Raw genomic sequence first — 27765 nt, 5'->3', positions numbered from 1 at the left:
AATCTTTTAAAATATTTTATTGAGGAAAATTGAGCTAAAAGTTAACAGAGCTAATGAATTGGTCTCATTTTGTAAAGTGATGTTTTCATTTTATCTTTTTATTTTTGTATAAGTCAAAAACTGTTCCCAAGAAATACAGGACACAGAGAGGCTTGGATTAGTCTAGTTCACTTGGATCTAAATTGATTTGAGAAATTCCACATCTTGTGAAATCTTAACTACTACTTAAAAACATTACTCTATCTTTTGTAAGACTATAGATTTTTAGAGGCCGTCCGTCTTGTATATAAACCCATTTTCTCTTTCTTTAGAATTTTTGAATATTTTGTTAATTTGCTGACACGAGTATTTTCAATTCAGGAGTTTTAGCCTTGGAAACAGTTTCTTTCATTTAAGGCAAGCACTGTAATTTCAGGCTGAGATGATCATTGCCAAAGGTTTTTGGCAACCTTGCCCACACTCCAGAATGGGAAAATGCTTAGCTGCAAACATTTCTCAGCCACGTTGGTCAGGATAGTTCACAATCATGACAGCCAAGGAGAATGACTGTAAATGAGAAATACGTAATTCATGCCCACTCCCCATAGACTTCAGACTTTGGATTTTAGCAGTTATTTCTTCCAGACAGCTTGGCAACACTATACATCATCTGCTTTAAATAGTAAGTCCCTTAGGATTTTTATTTCACTTTACTAGGTCAAAGAGACTTCTATTTTGTAAGATTTCTGAGAGTTTGCATTTAACAGTTATAATAAAATAATAGGAGCAGTAGCTCAGATGTCATTGTATTTATTCCTTTTGTGTTAATATGCAGAGATTATATATCTAGACACACTTAAACAAGTTTTCTGTTTTTGTATTTTAAGGTAGAGTTGAATTAAAAGCACAGATGACCTATTTGAATTTTACCTATAATAAATGAACATTAAATGATGTGGTTACTCATATTAAGTTGGAATACCAGTTTTTTGAGTTGAGACTCCTTAGGCTAAGTTCTTCCTTAACTTTTCCCCCTGTCTATTAAACTATGTTTCTATGCAATTATGACTTTAAAAGATTATTTTTATGGTAATCTGACATGTATACATTCATATGGAGGGGAAACAAGTAAATACTATAAAATGATTTAATGCCTCAAGGAATAATTACCAATTTTAAGCCCTCAGTTTCTTCCTAATCTGAAAAATGATCTATTTTCCATTACATACTAAAGGTTCAGGAAGCTGTTTTTTAGCCAGTTAAGACACAATTGTTAGTATTAGCATCAACTTTGTAGTTATTTATTTTGAGAAAATTGACATCTGTGTGTGTGTGTGTTTATATGTCTTTGTATGTTTGCTTTTCCCTAATCAGCAGCACTCTAGCAGTTTGCCTTCCAAAATATACTTAATGCATGTATTTTATTTTTTAATAACCTAGGTACCATGGACAGGATACCAGGGTAGGTTTGCAGTTGATCCTCGAATTATTACACATCAGGCAGCAATGGCCTATAACATGAACCTATTACAGACACATGGACGAGGATCTCCTATTCCTTATGGCCTTGGACATCACCCACCTGTCACCATAGGCCAGCCACAAAATCAGCATCAGGAGAAGGATCAACATGAGCAAAATCGAAATGGTAAGTTGTACTTTGCTGTTCTCCTGTTTGTAAACTGATGACAGGTAAAGTTTTAGCCACATAGAAAGTTCCTTTAACAGTATGATTGTTAACTTTTTCATGGATTATAGACCTCTTTGAGAGAATCTACCAGCACTTTGGGAGGCCGAGGCAGGCAGATCATGAGGTCAGGAGATCGAGACCATCCTGGCTAACACGGTGAAATCCCATCTCTACTAAAAATACAAAAAAATTAGCCGGGCATGGTGGCGGGTGCCTGTAGTCCCAGCTACTTGGGAGGCTGAGGCAGGAGAATGGCATGAACCCGGGAGGCGGAGTTTGTAGTGAGCTGAGATCACGCCACTGTACTCCAGCCTGGGCGATAGAGTGAGACTCCATCTCAAAAAAAAAAAAAAAAAGAAAAAAAAAAGAAAAGAGAGAGAATCTAACATATAAACTATGGATCCTCTCTCCAGAAGATACAAATTATGTACACAGACACAAAATTGAGATGTAACCTCAGAGGGTCCTTTAGGTTAAATCCTACCACTTATGATTGGTGTCACTGAGTTTCTGAAAAAAATATTAAATTTGAATATTTAGAGTACTTTAAAATGGTAGTCATTTAAAATTGAGATGGAAGGTCCTCTCCTGTTAAACATTTTTGTTAACTCGAAATATTTTTGTGGTGTACTAAGCATTAATCTTGTGGGGTTATTTTTACTACAAGTCTGCTAGAATTACAAGGAAAAATTACTGTATTTTTTATTCAAGTTTATTGAGGTATGAGTTATATACAGTAAAATTCACCCTTTTAAAACGTACATTGATGAGTTTTAACAAATATCCAGAGTTGTTAACCTCCACCAAAATCAAGATACAAGATATTTGCATGTTTACAGAAAGTTTCTTTCCACCCTTTGCAATCCCATCCTCCAGCTCCCAGCCCTGAGCAACCACTGATCTGACTTTTGTCCCATACTCTCTAGTATGTCATAAAAATGGAATTCTATAATTATTTGTGTCCAGCTTTGTTCACTTAGCTTAATGCTTTTGCTGTTCCACCAGATTATATATGTCGGTTGTTTGTTCCTTTTTACCGTTAGTATTCAGTTGTATGGATGTACCGCAATATGTTTATTCATCCATCATTTGATACACCTATTAGTTGTATCTAATTTTTGGCCCTTATGAATAGAGCTGCTGTGAATATACATGTGAACATGTTTTTATTTCCCTTGGGTAAATACCTGGGAGTGAGATTGCTGGGCATATTATAAATATATATTTAACTTTATAAGAAACTGCCATATTATTTTTCAAAAGTGGCTGAACCATTTTTCATTTCTACTAGTAATGTATGAGATTTCCAGTTGTTCCAGATTACTATTTGCACTTGGTATGCTCAGTCTTTTTTTAAATTTTACTCTTGTTAGTGGATGTCTAATCATATCTCATTGTGGTATTAATTTACATGTTTGCATGTCCCTAATAATGAGTGATGTTGAGTATCTTTTTATTGTGCTTATTTGCCATGTGTGTATCTTGTTTGATGAAACCTCTATTTATATCTATTGCCCACTTTTTTATTGGGTTGATTGTCTTCAGTTATAAGAGTTCTTTATACATTCTGGATACTAATCTTTAATGAGATATGTATTTAGAAAATATTTTCTCCCAGGATATGGCTTGCCTTTTTTTTTTTTTTTTTTTTTTTTTTTTTTTTTTTTGCCTTTTAAAGACAGAGTCTTGCTTTGTTGGGCAGTCTGACCTTGAACTCCTGGGCTCAAGCAGTCCTCTCACCTCAGCCTCCTGAGTATCTGGGACTACAGGCACATGCCACTGTGTCTAGCTTTCATTTTCTTAACAGTATCTTTCAAAGAGCAGCAGCTTTTATTTTTGTTGAAGTCCATTTTATCCATTTTTTCTTCTATGGATCATGTTTTGGGTGTTGTGTCTTAAAAAAATATATCTAACCCAAGATCTTCTTTTATGTTTTCTTCTAGAAGTTTTATAGTTTTTAGCTCTTACATTAATTAGGTCCATTTTGAGTTAAATTTTATATATAGTGTAAGGGTAAGGACTGAGATTTTGTTGTTATTTTGTTTTAGTTTTGCATATGTATGTTCAGTGATTCCAGCACTATTTGTTGAAAACTCTGTCCTTACTTCATTGAACCGCCTTGGCACCTTTGTTGAAAATCAGTTGATCCTATATGTGGATACTTTTTATTAATGCATATGTTTATGTTTACACCAAATATGCTGTCTTGATTATTATAGCTTTGTAAAAGTCTTTAAATCAGGTAGTGTAAGTCCTCCAACGTTGTTCTTTTTCAAAAGTGTCTATTCCAGGTCTTTTGCATTTCTATGTATTTTAGAATCAGCTTGTCAATTCCTACTAAAAAGCCTTGCGGGATTTGGATTGACGTTGTGTTTAATCTTTAGGTCACTTTGGGGAGAATTAACATCTTAACAATACTGATTCTTCTGATCTTTGAACGGAGTATATATCTCTCCATTTTTTTCTATTAGGTCTTTATTTTTTTTTCAGCATTAAAAAAAGTTTTCAGGCCAAGCACGGTGGCTCATGCCTGTAATTCCAGCACTTTGGGAGGCCAAGGTGGGCAGATTACCTGAGGTCAAGAGTTCGAGACCAGGCGTGGCCAACATGGAAAAACCCTGTCTCTACTAAAAGTATAAAAATGATCCGGGCATGGTGGCACATGCCTGTAATCCCAGGTACTTGAGAGGCTGAGGCAGGAGAATCGCTTGAACCTGGGAGGCAGAGGTTGCAGTGAGCCGAGATCACGCCACTGCACTCCAGCCTGGGTGACAGAGCAAGACTCTGTCTCAAAAAAAAAAAAAAAAAAAGTTTTCAGTATATACAGTCTTTGCACATATTTTGTTAAAGTGAAAGCTTAAATGAATATAAGTATTTAATTTGTAATTTTCTTCTTCAGTAATACATTCCAAAAAGACCAGTATGTTGTATTTTTATTTTCATTTAGTTCAGTATGCTTCCTAATTTCTCTTGAAATTAGACCCATGGATTATTTAGAAAGGTGCTTTAGTTGCTGATTATTGGTGATTTTCTAGAAATTTTTCTGTTACTGATTTGTACTTTAATTCCATTGTGTTAAGAGAACATATTTTGTATGACTTGAATGCTTTTGAATGAGATTTGTTTCACAGCCCAGAATATGGTTTATTTTGGTAAATGTTCTGTGTGTACTTGAGAAGAATAGATTGCTCTGTAAATGTTAATCAGGGGCCGGGCATGGTGGCTCATGCCTGTAATCCCAGCCCTTTGGGAGGCTGAGGTGGGCAGATCACCTGAGGTCAGGAGTTTGAAACCAGCCTGGCTAACATGGTGAAACCTATCTCTACTAAAAATACAAGATTAGCCGGGTGTGGTGGCGCATGCCTGTAATCCCAGCTACTCGGGAGGCTGAGGCAGAAGAATTGCTTGAACCTGGGAGGTGGAGATTGCAGTGAGCCGAGATCATGCCATTGCACTCCAGCCTGGGCAACAAGAGCGAAACTCTGTTTGAAAAAAGAAAAAAAAATGTTAATTAGGTCAAGTTGGTTGGTAGAGTTGTTCATGTCTATTGTATCCTTGCTGATTCTGCTCTTTCTATCAATTACTGAGGAGGGGTATTGAAATCTCCCAATATAATTGGTATTTGTCTAATTTTCAATTTTTAGGTTTCTAAGTTCTATGAGTTCTTGATGAATTTTGAAGTTCTATTATGAGGAGATAAATGTTTAGGATTGCATACTCTTGATTAATTAACTCGTTTATCGTTATGGAATTACCTTCTTTGTCCCTGAAAATATTCTCTGGTTTGAGATCTACTTTGTGTGATATCAGTGTAGCCTCTTCAGCTTTCTCTTATCAAGTGATAGCATGATGTGTGTGTGTGTGTATTTTTACCTTTTACTTTTAATCTATTTGTGTCTTTATATTTAAAGTTTGTTTATTTTAGATAACATATAGGTGGCTCTTGATTTTTTTCAATCTAATGTGACAATCTCTGCCTTTTAATTGGGGTGTTTAGACCATTTGCATTTAATGTGATTGTTGATACAGTTAAGTTTGATTCTATCATCTTGCTATTTGTTTTCAATTTGTCCAATTGATTTTTCCGCCTTCTCCTTTTATTCTGCCCTCTTCTGGATTGGTAGAGTATTTTTTTTTTAATGACTCCTTTTTGTCTCCATTGGCTTATCAGTGACAACTCTTTGTTTTATTATTTTGCTAGTTGCTTTAGGGTTTATAGTATAAATCTTTAACCTATCACAGACTACTTTCCAATTTATATTTTACCACTTCATTTACAGTAAAGGAAGCTTAAAGTATGCTATTTTTTCTCTCCTAGCCTGTATGCTATTGTTATCATGTATTTTACTTTTACATATGTTACAAATCCCCAAAACATAATTGTTATTTTTGTTTAAACAGCCAAGTAAAAGAGATCTAAATTATAAGAAAAATAGTCTTAAGTATTTACCCATGTGTTACCATTTCTAGTAATTTTTCTTTCTGTATATTGACGATTCCAGCTGATACAATTTTTCTTTTGCCTGAAAGACTTTTTAAAAACATTTGTTGTATTGCAGGTCTCCTGGTGATGAGTTCTTTCAGCTTTTGTGTGCCTGAAAATGTCTTTATTTCGCTTTCATTTTTAAAAGATATTTTTGTAGGGTGGAGAATTCTTGGTTGGCAGTTTTTATCATTTGATACTTTAATGGTGTTGTTCTACCATTTTCTCACTTGCGTTTTTTCCAGTGAGAAATCTGATGCCATCCTTATCTGTGTTTTCTGTATGTAACAAGTCTTTTTCTCCCTGGCTGCATTATAGATTTTCTTTTTATACTGGTTTTATCAGTTTGATTATGATATGCCTTGATGTAGTTTTCTTCCTGTTTCTTGTGTTTGAGGTTTGTTGAGTTGCTCAGATCTCTGAGTTTATAGTTTTTATCAAGTATGTAAATTTTTAAACTTTATATCTTTTCAGATATTTTTTTCTGTGTTGCCCCTACCACTGTTCTTCAGAGATTCTAATTACCCATATATTAGGATGCTTAAAGTTTTTGCACAGTTTATGGGTGCTACTTTTTTTAACATTCTTTTTTCTCTTTATGTTTCATTTTGGGTAGTTTCTATTTCTGTGCCTTCAAATTTGCCAGATTTTTCTTCTGTAATGTCTATTCTGCTGGTAATTCCATTCAGTGCTTTCTTCATCTCCAATACTATAGTTTTCATTTCTTGAAGCTTAATGGTAAGGTAATTCTGGCATGATAATTCATTTTACAAAGTTCCAGTGGAATTCCAAAAAGAATGTTTTGGAACAAGAACCTAAATCAAGGATTCCTTCAAGGAACTTAAACTATCCAGTGGTTAATTCTTTTGTAGATTAAAAGCCTTTCCCATGTATGAATTGTCTATTATAACTGTGCTTTTTTAAAACCTTAATTTTGCCTGCTCTACTATTTATCACCCACTTATACACGGTTTGATATCTATTACTTTTAAGCAGTATAACTACATTACTTTCTGAATATCTTTATTATGTTTAGATTCCTTTACTAAATTAGATTGAGGCGTTATTTAGATTTTTGCTTAATTGCATTTATAAGTGACCAAAGCATTGAGCCTTTATTAATAGGCAAGAATGCGAAGGCCTTTAACACATCTAGTTTAAGCAAATGAGGCTGTAATTCCTGGAGATTGGGTAGTTTCCTTTGGGATTATTTGATGCTTTAAGGTTTTTCCCTTATTAGGCTTTGCCTTGTCAATGAAGTTTGCTTCATTTGTAAGTTTTCTTTCTTGCAGAGAAACTGTAACTCTGAAAATTTAAGAACAAAACCCAAGTAGTCATACACTGATCATAATGGGTGAAAAGTGTTTAAAGTATTCTGCCTCTTTCTCTAATATTGGATAAGCATTGGAAGTGTCATATCCACTGGAGAAAACTTATAAGGATTTTTAAATATTTTCTTAGGTAAAAGTGATACAAATAATTCCGGACCTGAAATTAATAAGATTCGAACACCAGAGAAAAAGCCAACAGAACCAAAACAGGTATGCTGCTTAGTGACTGTGTTGTCTAGTGGATTTAGTCTGATTGGTCATCTTGGAATCTTGATGTTTTAAAGAAAAATACCTCCCTTTGTACACTTATCCTTTATGTTTATTTTTTCACAGGGATATAGTGAGCCATATTGCCTTCTCTTTCTTCATCTTTTCTTTGGCTGTGCTATTTCATGTATCAGTATACTTTTCTCAAATTCTGTTATTCAGTGATAAAATTGAATTTAGAGATTTTCTATGATAAGGTAGTAAATGAAGACAGAGCTACAGGTGTGTCATTACAAGTGTGTCATTATCGTGAAGAAGGAAAACTTCTTCCTCAGAGAGGGGAAGACTTACTCAGGTCCCTCACCTTATTCTCTCATCATACCCACTAAGCCCTTAATTCTTTATCTGTCCATTCATCATTTTCTCTGCTTCTGTGCTTATAAACTACTTAGAGAAAATCAAGTCACTGGTTGAATTAGTGCCACTGGAAGTTCTTGTTTTCTAATTTGAATGGAACCATCAGGGCTCCCCTGCATTTCTTTCACACGTACCTCACTTCCTTTGCCCAGTTGTCTCAGTGACTCTTCTCAAGCCTGATTACCTTCCACATTCTATTATCCTATTGGATGGCTTGCCTCAGAGTGACCTCATCAGGATTTCCTCTTGTTAATTTGTAACCTTAAACTTAGCACTTTTACCATAGCCCTGAGCACCCTTACTTCCTGATCACCAGTCTCAGAGGAAGAGTTCCCGTTAAGATTAATCTCTACTTGGCGGTTGCTCACGCCTGTAATCCCAGCACTTTGAGAGGCCAAGGTGGGTGGATCATGGGATCAGGAGATCGAGACTATCCAGGCTAACACGGTGAAACCCCGTCTCTACTAAAAATACAAAAAAATTAGCCGGGCGTGGTGGCGGGCACCTGCAGTCCCAGCTACTCGGGAGGCTGAGGCAGGAGAATGGCATGAACCCAGGAGGCGGAGCTTGCAGTGAGCCAAGATCACGCCACTGCACTCCAACCAGGGCGACAGAGCGAGACTCTGTCTAAAAAAAAAAAAATTAATCTCTCCTCTTCAACTACCACATAGACCTTGTCCCTTCTCCTCATTTATCTTTCGATTCTTTCCAGCTGTTCGTTCTTCCCTGTCAGCCTATAGCATATTTAGATCTCTTTTAGCCTAAAGTAAGCAAATTGCTTGATATATTTTTTTAAAAAGATAATTTCTTTAACCTTCATCTCCTTTATAGCTACTGCCTCATTTCTCCTTTCTTCCTCACCTCTTATTTGCTCTTTAACCCACATAGTCTACATTTCACTAAAACTATTGTGCTCTTACGAACATACTTCAAATGTAGTCTTACTTGACTTTTCTTGGTATTAGGTACTGTTTTCTACTTCTGTCTTTGACCATCTTGTTTCTTTCGTTTTCTTTGACACATTTTTACTTTTCACAATCTCTCTAACATGACCTCCGTCTTTTTAAAAAAGTTCCTGCTCAGCCTCCCCAAGCATCTGTCCCTAGTCCTTAAGCTGGGATTTCTCAGAGTTCTGTCCTAGTCCCACCTGTCTTGCATTCTATGGTTTCTTACTATAAACCAGTCCAATCCATAATTTTAAGTATCCACTTCATGATACCGACTTCCAAATCTGTATCTCCAACCTCAGCCTAGTTTTATTTAAGCAGCTATTCTCTTTATTCAGTTACTTATATCACATAAGCATCTCTTACTCACAGCTTCTATATATGGAAGGATTCAGTACCCACTGGAGGGGCTGCAGTACAAATGAGGCAGCCAAGGGAACCTCCTGATAGATAAGCGGGGGCTGCAGTGAAAGCTGAAGTGGTATGTGTTTGGGAAGTGGTGCAGAGAGAGAACGAGTGGCATGTCAGGATGGTGCACCTGCACCAGCAGCACATGTAGTCAGAGGCAGCTTGGGACGAAACCAATCACACGAGTCTTAGATGCTCTCAGAGCAACTGAAGCCAAGATATCTAAGTGTCTCTCATGTCCTTGTTTTAAAATTTCTGTTAGGATTCTTCTCTGTTAGAGAACTAGGCAACCTGAAGACATGTTTTGTTTTCTCTCCCACCCTGATGCTTTGTCTTGGGGCCCAGGAAAAATAAAAGAACTAGTCCTGGTTCTTTTGACTCAGTGCCTCCTCAGTATTAAGAGGAAAATGATAGAGGAGAATCTGATTCTGATAGTAGCAGATGCAGGCTTCTTCAGCTCTTACCATTCTCTACCTTGCTTAGGGAGCCGATTGTAGTATTGTAGAATAGCACAGTCCTTATCTAAATTTCTGTGACGCAGACCTAGCTTCCTTTCAATGTCAAGGTCAGAAGTGATAGAGACAATTAAGATAGCAGCTTATTCATAAACAACCTTGACACCTGATTATGACCTCCTTCATGTGACCAAACTATGCATATCAACAATATCTTCTGGAAAAAAGTATATCCCAGCTGAATATAATTTTAGTCATTGAAAAGATGGAGATTTATGGAGGAAAATGTTTGTTTATGAAGAACCTTAATCAGGTTCTGAGACATCTGAAGAGCAGGCATTGCATACTTGGGAAAACTGAGATAGAATTGTCGTGCTTCTCACTTCTTTTTGTAGATAATTTATATATACTCAGTAATCTTAAGGGCCTAAAAGTGGCCAAATTTAATGGCAATCCATTTGAGCTAGATGATTAGAGATGAGGATGCACTTGGCACACAATTTGCATCACAACCATTTGTTGCAACAGGTTGGTCACCAAGTGTACCCCAGCTGCAACTCAGGAACAAGCTGCTTGTTCTGTTTTTGGGGAGTGGTCAGTTCTATGGCTAATTTAAGAGCCTAGGGTGAGGCAAGTGCTCTGCAATCCTCAGTCACTAGCTCATCCGTGAAACTTGTAAGGAGATTGACGTGCCAAATTTATTTACACTCCAAGCAATGCATGGAGTGTTTTGACAGAGCCGGAAAAGAAAAATTGCCTCTTTCCATCTTATATTTTATTTTTCACATTGTCATCACTTATGATCAAACTTACATTTCAGAAGGATGACAACACTCCCCAGCTTAAAAACTTTTTGTAGTTATCACAGTTTATGAAATTAAAAACAATTAGTATTGAATAATTCAGGGTCTCATGTGATTGGGCTCTTGTAGTTTCCTCTGATATTGAAAAGGGAAAACTAATATATAAACAAGTGAAATTATAGCTCTGCGTACACGAAACTTCCCATGCTGTCCGAATCTGCCATACTTTTCCTTTCTTCAACCTTTGCATAAACTGTTACCTTTACCTAGCATGTCCTTCTCTCCTTGGAATATTCCACCTCTTTTTGTAAGATTCAACTCGAATGTCATGACCTCTGTGAAACCTTCCTTAATTTTCTCAGGCACTACAGTTGCATCCTCTTATAGTACCTCTAGTGATATGTTTACATATTGTTATCTTCTACTGAACTCTAGGCCAGGGGTCAGCAACCTTCTTCTGTAAAAAGCCAGATAGTAAATCTTAGCCTTGGGGACCACATGGTCTCTGTTGCAGCTGTTCTGCTCTATCATTATAGTGCACAAGCAGCTACAGACAACATGTAAACAAATGAGTGTGACTGTGTTCCAAGAAAACCTTATTTACAAAACCTGGTGAGCCGGAAATGGCATTGGAGTGGGGGCGTGGTGTATAGACCCCTGCACTAGGCTCTTGATGTGTAGGCTGAGTCTTCTTATTGCCTGTTTAATTTCCAACACCAGGCACAGTGTGTTGTTTGGCCACAATAAATGTTAAAGAAAGAATGTCAATATGTAATGGAAAAATTGACAACCAAACTAGTTATATACAAAGGTGATATAGTACTTGTTTGTTCATTTCAAAGTTGTTTAAATTGAGATACATCTTTTTATTAACATAGATATTTTTGAGGAAATATATTAGATATATAAAAACAATAAAATCAGGCTGGGTGTGATGGCTCACACCTGTAATCCTAGCACTTTGGGAGGCCGAGGCAGGCGGATCACCTGAGGTCAGGAGTTTGAGACCAGGCCTGGCCAACATGGTGAAACTCCATCTCTACTAAGAATACAAAAATTAGTTGGGCGTGGTGGTGCATGCCTGTAATCCCAGCTACTTGGGAGACCGAGGCAGGAGAATTGCTTGAATCCAGGAGGCAGAAATTGCAGTGAGCCAAGATGGTGCCACTGCACTGCAGCCTGGGAGACAGAGTTAGACTCTGTCTCAAAAAAAAACAAAAAACAAAAAACAAAAAACACCCAAACCCACCCTAAAATCAGAAGGAAAACACATTTTAATGATTTATATCAGAATGAAATAAATGGCCATCTTTCTAAGGAAGAAAGTGTGAAATTAAAAATAATGCCCTGAAAGGAATTAAAGTAGATATGCTAATAAAATGGCAGTATCTTGTGACTCACATTTAATATGCTGTTTTTTTTCTGTCATCTGTTTAAATTAAAAAAAATTTTCCTTTATTTGATTGTGAGAAAGTAAATAATTGAGCACTCAGCTCTCCTGCTGGAAGATATCAATGTATCATATCCTTTAGATGTGTTAGGGTTGGGAAAAGGTGGAGAGCAACTGAATTTGAATCTTCTGCAGTTAAAAAAGGCTTCTTATTTTTTTCTAGGTTGATTTGGAATCAAATCCACAGAACAGAAGTCCTGAATCACGTCCTAGTGTTGTTTATCCCAGTACCAAATTTCCTCGCAAAGATAATCTCAACCCAAGACACATAAATCTTCCCCTTCCTGCTCCCCACGCACAGTATGCAATCCCTAATCGCCACTTTCATCCCCTTCCCCAGCTACCAAGACCACCCTTTCCAATTCCACAGCAGCACACCTTGTTAAATCAGCAGCAGAATAATTTGCCTGAACAACCAAATCAGATACCACCTCAGCCAAATCAGGTAGTCCAGCAGCAAAGTCAGTTGAATCAGCAGCCTCAGCAGCCGCCTCCTCAGCTTTCTCCTGCATATCAGGCGGGACCCAACAATGCTTTTTTTAATAGTGCAGTTGCTCATCGGCCACAGTCTCCTCCTGCAGAAGCTGTAATTCCGGAGCAGCAGCCCCCTCCCATGCTGCAAGAAGGCCACAGTCCTCTGAGAGCCATTGCACAACCCGGCCCCATTCTTGCTTCACATCTGAATAGCTTCATTGATGAGAACCCCTCGGGATTACCTATAGGGGAGGCTTTAGGTAAGTTCTATTACTGCCAGATGTGAAAATTCAGAGATTACTTAACATGACTTGGACTTTATAATATCATTTTGGGTTAAGGTTGAATCGTTTCTTCAAATAATGCTAGCAAAAACCCCCCATTTAGTGTGATAATCAGAAACTAGTTCTAAATGCTGTATGATGGTATCCAGTGGATGTCAGGATCATCATTATGTAAGTGAGGAAGAGTTGTCATCATCATCACCATAACTGATTTCTGGCAAATTTAGAAAACATTTACTTCTTACCAAAACCAAATTTGTAGCTACATCCTTTGTCTTTGTGGAGAAAATATGTTAGTAAAAAACTTTAAATAATGAACTTGAAACCCCAAATTCATAAAAAATTTTTCACAAATATTTTTACAGATCGTATACATGGGAGTGTCGCTCTGGAAACATTGAGGCAGCAGCAGGCACGGTTCCAGCAGTGGAGCGAGCATCATGCCTTTCTCAGTCAGGGCAGCGTTCCATACCCACACCATCACCATCCTCACCTCCAGCATCTTCCTCAGCCGCCCCTGGGATTACATCAGCCGCCAGTGCGGGCAGACTGGAAGCTCACCAGCAGTGCCGAAGATGAAGTGGAGACCACATACTCAAGGTATTCCAGCGGACTGAAAATAGCCCCTGGAATGCGACCCCCTCACTGTTCTCTTTTTTGACTGTAGTCCTTTTAGCTTCAAGCTGGAATATTGCCTCAGAGAAATTGGATGCTGGCCTTCCAAGCACACGCTACACAGTTCTCTTGTTGACTCTAAAATACAGAAAACTCATTTAGAAGTAACTCTTCTACAAATTTAGGCATGGATGATCTACTATGGGTTAGAAATTAACTTGTTCCCTTGCTTTGTGGTCTTTTCTGCGAGAGAAACATAACATCACTGTGAGCAGCTTTTTTTATTTAGTAGTAATACTTGCAAAGAATGAATAAAGACAGGAGTAAATTCGTGGTTAAAAGCTAAAAATTACATCATTAATTATTTTTATGGTGGCACAGAATTCTACATTCCTATAATTCCAGCTACATATGAGTATTTGGTCCTAACTCTAAGCTTGTTTTTGTGGCCAGTGTCACATGAATGCTCTGAAGTGTTTCCTAATCCCTTCTGAATAAGGTCCACCATCATGGTGACCTTTTATAACTTCCAGTTGTCAAAGATGTATAGAGACAAGGACAGATGTTTTTAATACAATGGGAACAGAAAGAAAACAGGTAATTGAGCATATTTAATTTCGTCACCTCAGCATCTATTGAGTGTTAATGCTTACATCTGAGATGAATTAATGCCAGTTCTAGTTATTAGTACTATGATATTGTTTGTTGAAAATACATATGTAGTTGACTAAGCTTTCCTTAATGTGATGGAGCCTTTTGTTTTCTCCTCATATTTTATTGTTTTCATGTAGGTTTCAAGACTTAATCAGAGAACTGTCTCATCGTGATCAAAGTGAAACACGGGAACTAGCTGAAATGCCACCACCTCAATCAAGACTTTTGCAATATAGACAAGTACAGAGTAGAAGCCCACCAGCAGTCCCATCTCCCCCATCCAGTACAGAACACAGTAGCCACTTTTCTAACTTTAATGATAACAGCAGAGACATTGAAGTAGCCAGCAACCCAGCATTTCCACAGCGCCTCCCACCCCAGATATTCAACTCACCTTTCTCGTTGCCATCTGAACACCTTGCCCCTCCTCCCTTGAAATACCTGGCACCTGATGGAGCATGGACTTTTGCTAACTTGCAACAGAATCACCTAATGGGGCCAGGTTTTCCCTATGGCCTACCTCCATTGCCTCACAGGCCACCGCAGAACCCTTTTGTACAAATACAGAATCATCAACATGCTATTGGTCAAGAGCCATTTCACCCATTGTCATCTCGAACAGTATCTTCTTCTTCGCTCCCTAGCTTAGAAGAGGTAAATGTCTTCTTATTTTCCTTTTGTTGTTAGTTGATTGTGAAAAATATCAGTATTTATTGATTTGATAATAGGAAGGCACAGATCTTATTGAATTTAACAGCGTATTAATGATAATCCTTTCTTGGGAATTATTTTAATTGCCACCCTCCTATTGTATTTCAGATTTTGTAAAGTGGACACTTTTGTTGAAACATGAAGCCCCTTAAAAGTCTTTTATTGCTGTTTAAAGAAAATATTGAATATCTGAGGACTCTATTCAAGGAGCTTTGTCTTTTTTTAATCTGAGGAAATGGCTTTTAGTGATTCTTCTTTTCGCTTTAAGTTACATGTGTTAATTATAAATTTGTTAATGAGAACTTTCCAAAGATGCTGGCTTTTCAGCCAGTGCCAGCTCCAAGTGCTGCGCTCCTTCTCCTGCCACTCAGCCTGGTGCTTTGTTAGACCCAGGGACTCTGATTCCCAAATATCAGAATTTGCAGATTTTTAACATAAAATTGACTGTGCTAAACTAAGCATTTTAAGTTAAACTGAATTTTATCTTAAAATACTTAGATATTTCTGCCGGGTGCAGTGGCTAACACCTGTAATCCCAGCACTTGGGGAGGCCGAGGCGGGCAGATCACGAGGTCAGGAGATCGAGACCATCCTGGCTAACACGGTGAAACCCCGTCTCTACTAAAAATAGAAAAAATTAGCTGGGCGTGGTGGCGGGCGCCTGTAGTCCCAGCTACTCGGGAGGCTGAGGCAGCAGAATGGCGTGAACCCGGGAGGCGGAGCTTGCAGTGAGCCAAGATGTGCCACTGCACTCCAGCATGGGCGACAGAGCAAGACTCTGTCTCAAAGAAATAAATAAATAAATAAAGTAAAATACTTAGATATTTCTAAAGAGCATCTTTATGGACTTTTTTTGCTATGAAAAACTTAGTAATTCCAGGTTATAAAACTTCCAAAGCAGTACCATGTGGTGTAGGCTATAAAAATGTCTAGCTGATCCCATTAAATTTGCAGTGATTAAAGATAAGAATGTGTAAAGCTGGTTGTAGTCATATCAAACAGAGACATCTTAAATCAGGATAAAGATTTCTAATTTTGATATATGAAAAATACTTTTTTTGATATTAGCTTCATTTTGGCAGTTTCAGAATGATATCTAAAGGCCATTAGAAATAATTGATTCACATTTTACAAGTTGCCTGCTATAGATGCTAATTAAAAGTCAAGATTCACAGGGAAAGCTGTATGTCTTATTTGTAGGGATTTAGAGGCAGTCTTCAAATTGTCCCAGTATTCATTGATTGGCTCATTCTGTATAGCTGTCATTAAAACAACTTACTGTGATTTTAGGCTCTTAAAGTAAGTTAGAAGCACAATAAAGATGAATTGGTATCTACATATATGTATTGTGAGGATCTAGAATTTTGGAACCATACTTTACAAAAATTTGGCACACATCTGACAGTCTTTCAGATTATAATGAACAGTAGTTTTACAACTGAGCAGTAATGTAATTTTCAGTTAAGTGATGTTTTAGCTATTTATAATAAAATTCACATAAAAGTCACCATTTTAGCCATTTTAAATTGTACAATTTGGTGGATTTTAGTGTATTCACAATGTTATACAGTCATCACTACTGTCTAATTCCAGAACATTTCATCACCCATAAAAGAAACCCCATAACTGTTAAGCAATTACACCCCAATTTCCCCACTCTCAGATTAGTAACCACTAATCTACTTTCTGTGTCTATGGAGACATTTCATAAAAATTGATTCATACATTATGTGGCCATTTATATCTGGCTTTTGAAGTGCATCCACACTGTAACTTAGGAGTGGAGTTCTTGGGTGATGTAGTAAGTCTATGTTTAACCTTTTGAGGAACTGCAAACTGTGTTCTCTGCACATTTATATTCCCACAGCTATGTATGAGGATTCCAATTTCTCTGTATACTCACTTTGTAAAAAAAATTATAACCATCCTAATGAGTGTGTAGTAGGATCTCATTGTAGTGTTGTTTGTTTGTTTTTTGACACGGAGTCTCACTCTGTCGCCCAGGCTGGAGCACAGTGGCATGATCTTGGCTCACTGCAACCTCTGCCTTCTAGGTTCAAGCAATTCTCTTGCCTCAGGCTCCCGAGTAGCTGGGACTACAGGCGCCCACCACCACACCCAGCTAATTTTTTTTTTTGTATTTTTAGTAGAGACGGGGTTTCACGATATTGGCCAGGCTGGTCTCAAACTCCTGACCTCAGGTGATCTGCCCTCAGCCTCCCAAAGTGCTGGGATTACAGGCATAAGCCACCGCGCCCAGCCCTCACTGTAGCTTTGATTTGCATTTCCCTATTTACTGATGATGTTGACATCTTTGCATGTGCTTCTTGGTCATTTGTATCTTTTTTGGAGAAATGTCTATTCATATGCTTCAGCCATTTAAAAAAATGGTTATTTTTTTGTTAGTTATAAGAGGTTTTTTTTTATATATTCTGGTACAGACTCTTAATCTCATATATGATTTGCAATTATTTCTCTCACTGTGTGGGTTGTCTTTTCACTTTCTTGATAGTGTCCTTTGATGCTCAACTACAATTTATCTATTTTTTTCTTTGGCTGCTTATGCTTTTGGTGTCATATCCAAGAAATCCTGGCCTAATCCAAGATGGCAAAGATGTACTTTTACATTTCCTTTTTATAGTTTTTTTTTTTTTTTTTTGAAATGGCGTCTCGCTCTGTTGCACAGGCTGGAGTGCAGTGGCGCCATCTCGGCTCACTGCAAGCTCCGCCTCCCGGGTTCACGCCATTCTGCTGCCTCAGCCTCCGGAATAGCTGGAACTACAGGTGTCCACCACCACACCCGGCTAATTTTTTTTGTATTTTTTTTAGTAGATACGGGGTTTCACCATGTTAGCCAGGATAGTCTCAATCTCCTGACCTCGTGATCTGCTCGCCTCGGCCTCCCAAAGTGCTGGGATTACAGGCTTGAGCCACCGCACCCGGCCCCTTTTTATAGTTTTATAGTTTTACCTCTTACACTTGGTTCTTAGTTCTTTGGTCCATTTTGAGTTAATTTTTGTATATTGTGTGAGGTGGGTATCAAATTCATTCTTTTGCATATGGCCATACAGTTTTCTCAGCACCGCTTTTGAAAAGACTCTTCTTTCCCCCATTGAATAGTCTTGGCAACATTGTCAAAAATCAGTTGACTGTAGATGCTGGGTTTATTTCTGGATTCTCCATTGTATTTCATTTATCTGTGGGTCTATCTTTCTGCCAGTACCACACTGTATTGTACACTGTAGTATTGTAGTAAGTTTTGGAATTGGAAGTATGAGTCGTTATATTTTGTTCTTTTGGAAGATTGTTTTGGCTATTCTGGGTTCCTTGAATTTTCTCATGTGAGGTTTAGGATCAGCTTGCTAATTTCTTCAGAAAAAAAGCCAGCTGACATTTAAAAAAAGAATTGCTTTAAATCTGTAGATTAATTTGGGGAGTATTGCAACCTTAACAATATTAAGTCTTCGAGTACCTGAACATGGACATCTTTCTATTTATTTGTTCAGGACGCTTAACATTTCTTTCAACAGTATTTTGTAATTTTCCAAGTATAAGTCTTGCACTTCTTTTGTTCGATTTATTCCTAAGCATTTTATTCTTTCTCATGCTATCATAAATGGAATTGTTTTCTTAATTTCATTTTTTGATTGTTCATTGCTAGTGTTTAACCACATGATGATATATTGTGTATCTGCAGTCTTGCTGAACTCTATTAACAGATTTTTTTGTAGATATCTTAGGCTTTTTTATATGGAAGATAATGTCATCTACAAATAAAAATAGTTTCATTCTTCCTTTCCAATCTGAATGCCTTTTATTTCTTTTTCTTGCTTAATTCTTGATTGTTTTTCTGGTTGCCACAAGCTTTTAATTAGGTTTCTAGGTTCCCAAAAAATGGATTATGACAGCTTTTGCCAATTTTTTTCTGTTTTTATGGAGGGATGGACTTTGGAGTTTCTCACTCTGCCATTTTTGCTGATATCACTTATGATGTTTTTATTTAACCTGCCAAATGAGTTCATGATATGAGGGGGAACTGTGTGCCAAAGTTTTTATAGGTTTTATGAAGTTTTGTACTTTACTAAATAATACTTCATATTGAATAATCTACTTTAGTCATTGATCTTTTTAAATGGGCCTTAATTTTGGAATTTAAGCTTTTTGTAGCTTGGTGCTCTTAATGTCTGATATTTCTGTTATCTTTGTTTGTGTGTGAATAAGTACCTTTCATTGTCAGTGGGTTCTTAGAGTGAAATTTACTTTTGCAAAAACATTTGGTCAGTTTTATTTTGTTGCATGAGATTCACAAATGAGTGATTTACTGACAACACTGAAAAATTTATTTGACAAAGATAATATTTTTTAGCACATTGCAGATTTTCACATTTTCAGTGTATTAGGGTAACTTTAGTCTGTTCAAAATGCTTTTGCATGAATCATCTCACAAAGTGAATGATTGATGTGCTTGCTGTTTATTTCCAACCTTTTAAAATAATTTCTTTAACGTTAACAACAAAGAAAAGTCTTTTCCCTCCCACTTTGGATCCTTTTATTCCCAGAAAACTTAGTAGATTAATCTTGTGGGATGATATCTGGATGTTAGTGTAACAGTTCATTTAAAATGGAAATGGTTGGTTACATTATGTTTCACTTGTTTTTTCTTTTTATAGTAATTTTGATTTTCTTGTGACAAATGAAATACATGGCCAGCACAGAAAATGTAGAAGTTAGAGAAATTATTTATAATTTAACTAGACAAAGATACCTACTATAACATTTAGCCTTTCCTAGCATTTATAGATGTGAGTGTATGATCCATTAATGGAGGGAGATTATTTGTTGGGAAAACTTGAAACAATTTCTCTCTGCCCTTCCCCCAATTGCTGTGCCCACCTATATCACCACTGAATGGGATCTTGGTCCCATTCTGTAACATTTTTTGCTACTTTCAATTTTTAGACTATTCTCATGTACATAATTAGGCTTAACTCCATGGATTTTCCTTCCCCACCTCAAATGCAGCAAAAGCCATGGCCCTTGGCTGCTTGGCTAAGGCTGGACATTGTGGTCTGGCAGTACTGCCTGCATCCTTTCCCACTTCCGGTCCTTACAGGTGTGGTGGGATGAGGAGGACAACAAAGGGCAAAGTGCCATCTTCTCCTGAGCCAGACAGTAGACCATCCCCAATTGCCAATAGATTGATAAATTGCTCCAATTTGATTTTAAATGCCAGTGTAAGCTTGGGATTAGGGTTTACATTTTCTCTAGACGTTTAGCCAGTTGTCTTCCTGTCTTTTTGGAATTATTACATTCTCACTAAAGAGACGTCACTTTCCAAATTCTTTGCAATAGCACTGTATCATACTTGCTCCGAGGGGTGGGGGTAGTGAAAAATGAAATGCAGAGAGAAACAACAGAAGTTAATTCTTGACCTCTGAGCTTCCAAAAGTTCAGTTTTTAGTAATTTTGGCATGATTAAGGATTTTTCAAAGGTAATTTTTATCTGTGTGGGATTTTTCACTTTGCATGATAATTTAATACTCTAACCTCTGAGTAAGATGTATTTCTTCATTACATATTGTGATCTATTTCTGGACTTTGTGTTTTTCTTCATCTATAAGTTTCTGTGCTAGAATTATACTGTTTTAAGTTTTGAGATTTTGTGGCGTTCTAACCCAGTAGTTTAAAGTCTCCCTTATTACTTTTTCCCTTCCAGTTTCTATATGTGGGGCATGGAGTGGATGGGGGAGGAGGGTCATTCTGTGGTTTTACTACTAAAAAAAATTTAAAATAACTTTATGAACTCTTTCCTCCTCCTCTGTCCCACCTCTACACACCCTTCTTGGCTTTTTATTTGAAATACATTAAACTTGTAGCTTAAATTGAGGGAAATTTTATCTTTACAAATACTTCTCATTTAATTTATTTCCTTCTTTCCTCCCTCCCTTTTTCTCTCTTCTTCTATTTTTCCTTTTTTTCCTTTTTTTTTTTTTTTTTTTTTTTTTGTGAGACGGAGTCTCGCTCTGTCACCCAGGCTGCAGTGCAGTGGCGCTATCTGGGCTCACTGCAAGCTCCGCCTCCCGGGTTCATGCCATTCTCCTGCCTCAGCCTCCCGAGTAGCTGGGACTACAGGTGCCCACCACCGCGCCCAGCTAATTTTTTAATATTTTTAGTAGAGACGGGGTTTCACCGTGTTAGCCAGGATGGTCTCAATCTCCTGACCTCGTGATCCGCCTGCCTCAGCCTCCCAAAGTGCTGGGATTACAGGCGTGAGCCACCATGCCTGGCCTCTCTCTTCTTTCTTTCTCTCTCTCTCTTATTTTTTGAATGTTCCTCTTCAAAAATCTGTAGCATCTTCATTTAAATCTTGAGTATTTCCAATATTCTTAGAGTGATGTGTTTTGTTTTGTTTTTGTTATTAATGGGACCTTTTTTTTCCATTATACTTTTCAGTCATTTTATCTTCAGGGACAAATTCTCAAAACGATTATGTAGCAATGTTGATACTGGTGCAAAGGAAAGCTTTTGCCATTTAAGATGTGCTTCACTATGGAGTAGTTTGATTAAAAGTGCTCATAAGGAATAAATAGAAAATCCTTTTTGAAGGCATCTTTGTAAAAGTCTCAGAGTTGGCTTGTGAAATGGCTCATTTTTGTGTTGTAGTGGTGATATTGTAATGGCTTTCTGATAAAAATGGAATGCTAGTAAGTCACTTACTTTGATCAGCTTTCAGTAAATCGACATTTACTTACATCATCTTAGAGATGACATACATGTTTCAGTGATGTGTCTGCTTTGAACTATTTCTTGTTCTGTGTGTTGGTTTTTCAACAGAGACACTTTGAGCCATCTATTTATTTTCATTTTTTCTTTCAAACAACTCTTGTTTTAAATTAGTTGATAATTTTAATTTCAACATACTGTTGTCTAACCATCGTGACTCCCCCAATTTCTCTTTTATAGAGGAAAGTATTGTACAGATGTATCTTGAAGATTATAATCTTGGTTGATTATTGCCTATTCTCACTTTAGGAATAGATGGTGATAGCTTATGACTTGTGTTGTATAACGAGGTAGAAATATTGCTGTCTTCTCTGACATAGCTTCTCAAAGAGATCATTAATGTATGATATCTAATAAACCATCTAATGCATGTAACAGTGATCAGCAAATTAATAAATTAGACCTCTATTCATGCTTAAATTATCAAAGCTAATCATTTAAATGAGATGTTCTATTTTAATTAAAATTTCTGGCACCATCGTTAATGAGACTTAGAATTTCAACTAGTGTATTTAGCTCTTACTTGGTGATTAGCTTTGATAGCATAATTATAAATAGAGCCCTTATTAATTAAGTTGCTGACCTTTCCCCAGTTATCTATTTATATACACACAGGTGAAATGGCTTGATAACGTCATATATTAGAGGTATATCCTATAAGACAGTGGTAAGCAAATTAGGAGTTTTTACTCAAACTAAAACTATCTTTAACAGTAAAAATTTATACATGAGTTTTGTAGTTTAGTTTTTTCCTTCTTTCTTAGATTTCATGTATTAAATGGCTTTTGAAATGTTAGCATTACATTTTAATATTTGGAAAGAAATATTAGCAGAATTTGAAAATCGTGATTATATGTGTAGTACAATAATCTCACAGTAAAACATGAAGCATATTTATAAACACACAATCATATATGGAGTTGATACTGAACCCAGAATCTCTTTAAGAATCTCTCTGGCAGGGTAAATGAGCCTTTAAACAACATTAATGAAATTATTTAAGACCTGAGGACTCTAAAATTAAACCTGAGCATCAGTCATTGGTAGGGTTGCCATCCGAAAATAAAGGAACAATCTGATTGGCTGAAGATGTATGTAGAAGGAATACTCACTTCCCGAAACAGAACTGGGCGAAAGCAATAGGAAACAAAGTCAAGAAATAAGAAAAGAAAATAAGAGATAAGAATAGAAATAAGAAATGAGAACAGAAAGGAAGGGAAAGTATGTTTAAACAGCCTAGGGGCCCACAAAGCTACAGTGTTGATGGAGATGTAAAGGGATTTCTCTGTCAGAAATATTTTTCTTTTGTAGGCTACAGATGTTTTTCTAAAATTTTGGTTTGGGGGCCTTTACTGTATAGGAAGTACCCTCTGGCAGAGGAAAAAGGGACATTTTTAACTTGTTGCCCAGAATCCATTTCATTGCAGTCAGTTAGCATGTCCTATAGTTTTCTGGATTTAAATCACATAAATAGGCTTGGATTTGTCATCACACTTGGAATATTTTAGCGAGTCTATCAAATTGTTGATGGTTGTTAAAGATGATAGATGTTGTTTGGACATTTTTATTTTTACTTTTTGAGATGGAGTCTCGCTCTGTCACCCAGGCCGGAGTGCAGTGGTGCAGTCTCGGCTCACTGCAACCTCCGCCTCCCAGGTTCAAGCAATTCTCCTGTGTCAGCCTCCCAAGTAGCTGGGATTACAGGCACCCACCACCATGCCCAGCTAATTTTTCTTATTTTTTTTTTATTTTTTTTTTTTAGTAGAGACGGGATTTCACCACGTTGGCCAGGCTGGTCTCAAACTCCTGACCCGAGGTGATCCGCCCACCTTGGCTTCCCAAAGGGCTGGGATTACAGGCGTGAGCCACCACGCCTGGCTTTGTTTGGACATTTTTAATTAAAAGTTAAAATATATTCTTATTGAAAAAGACTTTGATTTATCAAAGACTTTAAATCTTGTAACTTTGGAACTAGTCAGGCCTTAAAGATCATTTAACTCCCCCCTTTTAAAAGGAAACCGAGGCACAAAGATATTAAAGGACTTGTAACTTAAGCAGTTATTAACTCAAGGGAGTGGAGACTCCTGACAGTCCCATGCTGTTTCTGAAGCATCACACTGCTCTTCAGATCTCTATTCCATGAGTAAGGTTTATTCTTAGAAAATGAGAAATGATTGCAATTACACAGAACTAGATGTGGGGGAAAAGCAAAATTATGTTCTTGTGAAGAATTCAATCTTCAGTTGTGTAAAATTTGCCTTTTATTTTTTCTGGGTGGTGGGGAGAAAGGGAGCTAGTTCATTTTAGAATTCTTGATTTCTTGAAATGTATCCAGTTGTAGCTGCTAAATGTTTGACTGCTCAAATGATTAATTTAGAGATCTCAAATATCAGAAATGTACTTAATTTCTCCACATTCTTTAAGAATAAAACACATTCTCCAGCATTACATTTTTTCCAAAAGCTGAAAAATTTATTTAGTTTTAATAATTATGAATCTTCAGAGAAAATGCAAATAGTTGTGGGTCGAAGAGTAAACTTTTACTGCAAACTATTTTATTTCCTATCCACCCCAACATTTGCTCATTGTAAGAGCTGTTGTGCTCTATAATTGTTAATTCACTGTTTCATATTCAAGAACAGTAAACAAGAGTCAGATAGATTCAAGGTAGCTCCAAATGTCACAGCAGTGAACCTGATGTTTTTCTCTGAGATGTAATATTGTATTCGTTCTGGTATCCCTTCTATGACCTTGTATATGGATGTATAGGAAAATAATATTGCTTGGTAGGAAAATACTATTTGTAAATTATAAGTGCCCTTGCCTCTGAGATGCTTCAAATGGCATTTTTTTAAATTTAGACCCAAATTGATTTTGATGCACTGTGTTGCAAAGTCACATTTATTTCAGTATATGGGCATACCTTGTTTTATTGTACTTTGCTTTATTGCATTTCACAGATATTATAGTTTTTACAAATTGAAGGTTTATGGTAACCCCATGTTGAGCAAGTCTATAAGCGCCTTTTTTCTGACAGCACGTGCTCACTTTGTGCCTCTGTATCACATTTTGACAATTCTCACAGTATTTTAAACTTTTTCATTATTTCTTTATCTGTTGTGATCAATGATCTTTGATGTTGCTATTGTGATTGTTTTTGAGCAATCAGTGTTATGTGTATTCTGACTGCTCCATTGACTTGCTGTTCCCCCATCACTCAGTCTCCTTGGGCCTCCCTATTCCCTGAGACACAACAGTATTGAAATCAGGCCAGTTAACAACGCTACCATGGCCTCTATTTAAGTAAAAGGACAAGTTGCATGTCTCTCACTTTAAATCAAAAACTAGAAATGGTTAAGCTTAGTGAAAATGGCATGTCAAAAGCTAAGACTGGCCAAAAACTAGGCCTCTTATAACAGTTAGCCAAGCTGGGAATGCAAAGGAAAAGTTCTTGAAGGAAATTAAAAGTGCTACTTCAGTGAATATACAGATGATAAGAATGTAATGAAACAGCCTTATGGCTGATGTGGAGAAAGTTTGAGTGATGTGGAGAAAGTTTGAGTGATCTGGTTAGAAGATCAAACCAGCCACAACCTTCCCTTAAGCCAAAGCGTAATCCAGAGCAAGACCTTCACTCTCTTCAATTCTGTGAAGGCTGGAGATAGATGAAGAAGCTGGAGAAGAAAAGTTGGAAGCTAGCAGAGGTTGGTTCATGAGGTTTAAGGAAAAGAAGCCATCCCCATAACATAAAAGTGCAAGGTGAAACAGCAAGTGCTAATATAGAAGCTGCAGCAAGTTACCCAGAAGATCTAGCTAAGATCATTGATGAAGATGGCTACACCAAACTACAGATTTTCTGTGTAGACAAAACAGCCTCTTACTGGAAGAAGATGCTGTCTAGGACTTTCTCAGGTAGAGAGGAAGAAGTCAATACCTGGCTTCAAAGCTTCAAGGAACAGGCTGACTCTCTTGTTAGGAACTAATGCAGCTGGTGAACTTTAAGTTGAAACCAGTGCTTGTTTACCATTCCAAAAATCCTAAGGCTTTGAAGAATGATGCTGAATCCATGCTGCCTGTGCTCTATAAATGGAACAATAAAGCCTGGATGACAGCATATCCATTTACAGCATGGTTTACCCATGTTTTAAACCCACTATTGAGACCTACTGCTTTGCTGGTGGGCGGGGGAGGGGGGGTGGGATTTTTTAAAAAGATTCCTTTCAAAATATTACTGCTCATTGACAATGCAGTTGGTCATCCAAGAACTCTGATGGAGCTGTGCAAGGACATGAATGTTGTTTTCATGCCTGCTAACACATCCATTCTGCAGCCCATGGATCAATGAGTCATTTTGACTTTCAAGTCTTATTTAAGAAATACATTTGTAAGGCTATAGCTGCCACAGATAGTGAGTGATTCCTCTGATGGATCTGGACAAAGTAAATTAAAAACCTTCTGGAAAGGATTCACCATTCTAGATGCCATTAATGATTCTCTGGCTAAAAAATTTAAGAACAAAAAATATATACTGTATTGCTAAAAAACGCTTTCTTGTTGTGATTCTTGGGAAGAGGTCAAAATATCAATATGAACGGGAGTTTGGAAGAAGTTGATTCCATCACCATGGATGCCTTTGAGGGGTTCAAGAAGTCAGTGGAGGAAGTAACTTGCAGATGTGGTGTAAATAGCAAGAGAACTAGAATTAGAAGTGGAGCCTGATGATATGACTAACTTGCTGTAATCTTATGATTGAACTTGGATAGATGAGGAATTTCTTCCCTTTTGTTTTGAAGAGAAGGGTCTTGCTTCGTCACCCAGGTTGGAGTGCAGTGATGCAATCATGACTCACTGCAGCCTTGACCTCCTGGACCCTGGCAATCCTCCCACCTCAGCCTCCTGAGTATCTGGGGCTACAGGCACATACCACCATGCCTGGCTAATTTTTTTGTTTTGTTTTGTTTTTGGTGTTTGTTTGTTTGTATCTCACTATGTTACCCAGGCTGGACTTGAACTCCTGGCCTCAAGTGATCCTCCCACCTTGGCCTCCCAAAGTTTTGGGATTACAGGCGTGAACCACTGAGCCCAGTGAGGAATTTCTTGTCATGGGTCAACAAAGAAAGTGTTTTTTTGTCATGGAATCTACTCCTGGGAAGATGCTGTGAACATTGTTGAAATGACAACAAAGGATTTCAAAGGATTTAGAATATTCCATAAATTTAGTTGATAAAATACTGGCAGGGCTTAAGAAGATTGACTCCCATTTTGAAAGAAGTTCTGTGAGTAAAATACCGTCAAACAACTTTGTGTGCTATAAAGAAAACTTTTGTGAAAAGAAGAGTCAACTGATGCGGCAAACTTTATTATTGTCTTATTTTAAGAAATTGCCACAGCCACCTCAGCCTTCAGCAACCACCACCCTGGTCAGTGAGCATTTTTTAGCAATACAGTATATATTTTTTGTGATTAAGTTTTTTAGCCAGAGAATCACAAGCAATACATTATTTTAAAATTAAGCCGTATACGTTTTATTAAAATGTCTTAAAGAGACAGTGTCTCACTATGTTGCACAGGCTGGAATGCAGTGGCTATTCATGGGTGTGATCATAACTCACTTAAGCCTCAAACTCATGGGCTCAAGTGATCCTCCCTCTTCAGCCTCCCAAGTAGCTGGGCCTACAGGCATGTGACACCATGCTTGCCTTTATACATTGTGTTTTTTTAAACATACAATGCTATTGCACACTTAATAGATTATAGTATAGTATAAATATAATTTTTATATGCACTGGAAAACCAAAAAATTTACGTGACTCACATTATTGCAGTATTAGCTTTATTGCAGTAGTTTGGAACCAAACCTGCAATATCTCCAAGGTATGTCTGTATCTCTCTCTCTCTCTCTCACCAAACCTGCAATATCTCCAAGGTATGTCTGTATCTCTCTCTCTCTCTCACCAAACCTGCAATATCTCCAAGGTATGCCTGTATCTCTCTCTCTGTCTCTCTCTTTTTTTTTTTTTTTTTTCCAAGACCAGGTCTCCCTCTGTTACCTAGGCGCAAGGTGCAGTGTATGA

At 37.2% G+C, this 27765-nt stretch overlaps 1 protein-coding gene across 4 annotated transcripts in view; it reads left to right on the top strand.

The window, feature by feature from the left end:
* HELZ (helicase with zinc finger) overlaps nucleotides 1-27765 on the top strand; it is a 173970-nt gene that overhangs the window by 122653 nt on the left and 23552 nt on the right. For all 4 annotated transcript variants that reach the window (XM_055101690.2, XM_055101691.2, XM_034942757.3 and 1 more), the window contains 5 exons: nucleotides 1420-1627; nucleotides 7614-7693; nucleotides 12334-12904; nucleotides 13294-13528; nucleotides 14335-14851. In XM_055101690.2, the coding sequence (XP_054957665.1) occupies nucleotides 1420-1627; nucleotides 7614-7693; nucleotides 12334-12904; nucleotides 13294-13528; nucleotides 14335-14851 (1611 nt within the window). The remainder of the gene's footprint in view (nucleotides 1-1419; nucleotides 1628-7613; nucleotides 7694-12333; nucleotides 12905-13293; nucleotides 13529-14334; nucleotides 14852-27765) is intronic.

This window comes from Pan paniscus, chromosome 19 (genome assembly GCF_029289425.2).
Source record: "Pan paniscus chromosome 19, NHGRI_mPanPan1-v2.0_pri, whole genome shotgun sequence".
Lineage (NCBI taxonomy): Eukaryota > Metazoa > Chordata > Mammalia > Primates > Hominidae > Pan > Pan paniscus.
The sequence above is the reverse complement of the archived record's forward strand: the minus strand, read 5'-3'. Positions and strand labels throughout refer to the sequence as shown.